At 50.4% G+C, this 2,369-nt stretch overlaps 1 protein-coding gene across 1 annotated transcript; it reads left to right on the top strand.

Moving 5' to 3' along the window:
• Nucleotides 1-287: 287 nt before the first annotated feature.
• On the top strand, nucleotides 288-1,796 carry LOC140182957 (uncharacterized). Its single transcript, XM_072230939.1, has 2 exons — nucleotides 288-1,229; nucleotides 1,395-1,796. Exons 1-2 carry the CDS (start codon nucleotides 288-290, stop codon nucleotides 1,794-1,796), a joined length of 1,344 nt encoding a protein of 447 aa, XP_072087040.1.
• The last annotated feature ends 573 nt before the right edge of the window (nucleotides 1,797-2,369 follow it).

Consider the following 2,369-nt stretch of genomic DNA (forward strand, 5'->3'; position numbering starts at 1 on the left):
GACTACCACCGGGGTTACGGTCACAAAACACAAGATTGTTTCGACCTTAAAGATGCCCTCGAACAAGCCATACGAGATGGCAAACTCCCAGAATTTGCCAAAATCATCAGAGAACCAAGACGCGCGGAAAGAGACAGGTCCCCGGACAGAGAAGGGCGTAACCGAGAGCCCAAAAGCAACCCCCCAGGGAAAGCCCAGAGGAAGACTCAACCATCATAGTAAACGTCATCACAGGCAAGGACGTATCAAGCAAGTCTAAACTAACGATGAAAAAAGATCTCAAAGTAATGGCTGTCAGAAACCAAACCCCGACCACTGCGGCCGACAACACGATAACCTTCTTACCAGAGGATTGCCAGCACGGCACCTCGGCCGAGGACGCCCCTTTCGTCATCTCGGCTAGAATCGGAACAGGACTAGTGCGAAGGATACTGGTAGACACCGGGGCAGACTCAAACATTCTTTTCCGAGGAGCCTTCGATAAACTTGGGCTCCACAACGACAACCTCCAAACACACCGCAACGGTGTCACGGGACTCGGAGACAACTTTCTCAAACCAGATGGCTCAATCACACTTCCCATCACCATAGGAACGAACAGCCAAAAGAAGACAATCCTATCTGAATTCGTAGTCCTAAAAGACTCCACAGCCTATAACGTGATTCTCGGAAGGAAAACAATCAATGACTTCTCCGCAGTCATCTTTACCAAATACCTCCTCATGAAGTTTAGAACCGACGACGGCTCCATCGGTACCATCCACGGGGACCGAGAGGTCACAACCGAATGCGACAACACCAGCCTAGCATTAAGGAAGAAATCCCGAGATGCGGCCGGGGTATTCCTAGCCGACCTGGATGCCCGCCAAGACGGCCAACCCAGGCCAGAGCCAGAAGGAGACATGGAAAAGCTACAAATAGGGCCAACCAAGGAGGAATACACCTTCATCAATAGGAACCTCCCATATGATCTTAAAGAAGAACTCTCCCAACTCCTGAAGCAAAATAGAGACTTGTTCGCATTTACACCGGCCGACATGCCAGGAATAGACCCCGACCTTATGTCCCACCGGCTAGCCGTGGACCCCAAAGCTAAACCAGTGGCACAAAGGAGACGAAAAATGTCATCAGACCGAGCCGCCGAGGTCAAAAAGCAAGTTAAAGCCCTACTCGAAGCCAACTTCATCAGGGAACTCCCTTACACGACATGGCTAGCCAACGTCGTACTAGTGAAAAAAGCCAACGGGAAATGGCGAATGTGCGTCGACTACACGGACCTCAACAAAGCCTGCCCGAAGGACGCCTTTCCCTTACCAAACATCGACGGATTAGTAGATGCCGCATCTGGCCACCGATACCTCAGCTTCATGGACGCATATTCCGGCTACAACCAGATCCCGATGCACCGACCAGACGAAGAAAAAACAGCGTTCATCACCCCAGACGGGACATACTGCTATACAGTGATGCCTTTTGGCCTGAAAAATGCTGGAGCCACCTATCAAAGACTTGTCAACAAGATATTTCAAAACCTATCCGGAAGCAAACTAGAAGTCTACATAGACGACATGCTCGCCAAGACTGAATCCGGCGAGCAACTCACCAACGACCTCAAGGTCATAATGAACACCCTACGAAAGCACCAAATGCGACTCAACCCAGCAAAATGTGCCTTCGGGATGGAGGCAGGGAAGTTCCTCGGCTTTATGATCACGCAACGCGGAGTTGAAGCAAACCCAGAGAAATGTCGCGCCGTCCTCGAAATGACGAGCCCAAAAAACCTTAAAGACATCTAAAAGCTCACCGGCCGATTGACGGCGTTATCACGCTTTCTCGGGGCATCGGCTCAAAAAGCGATCCCTTTCTTCAAACTAATGAAAAAAGGGGCCCCTTTCAAATGGGAGACGGAATGCGAAGAAGCGTTCCAACATTTCAAGAGAGTCTTAGCGGAACCACCAATCCTCGCCAAACCCCAGACAGGGGAAACACTCTACCTATACCTCTTCATAACGGAAGAGGCACTCGCAGCAGCACTTATCCGTGAAAACGAGAAAAAAGATCAAAAACCTGTATACTTCATAAGCAGAGTCTTACAGGATGCGGAAGCTCGCTACTCACGCTTAGAAAAGCTAGCTTACGCACTCCTTACAGCCTCCCGGCGCCTACGACAATACTTCCAGGCTCATTCCGTGACGGTCCGAACCGACTAAGCGGTCAAGCAGGTACTACAAAAACCCGACCTAGCAGGCAGAATGCTAGCATGGTCCATCGAACTATCCCAGTTCGATATCAAGTTCGAACCCCGATACGCGATCAAAGCACAAGCCATGACCGACTTTATCACCGAAATGACACCAGGAGACTCCACC

This window comes from Arachis hypogaea, chromosome 20, assembly GCF_003086295.3.
Source record: "Arachis hypogaea cultivar Tifrunner chromosome 20, arahy.Tifrunner.gnm2.J5K5, whole genome shotgun sequence".
In the NCBI taxonomy this organism is placed as follows: Eukaryota; Viridiplantae; Streptophyta; class Magnoliopsida; order Fabales; family Fabaceae; genus Arachis; species Arachis hypogaea.

Excerpts from the sequence above, each read along its gene's own strand:
- LOC140182957 (XM_072230939.1), top strand. The coding sequence starts at position 288 with ATGGCTGTCAGAAACCAAACCCCGACCACTGCGGCCGACAACACGATA. Across the intron at positions 1,230-1,394 it reads GGCTAGCCAACGTCGTACTA|ATCCCGATGCACCGACCAGA; the intron begins GTGAAAAAAGCC and ends GGCTACAACCAG.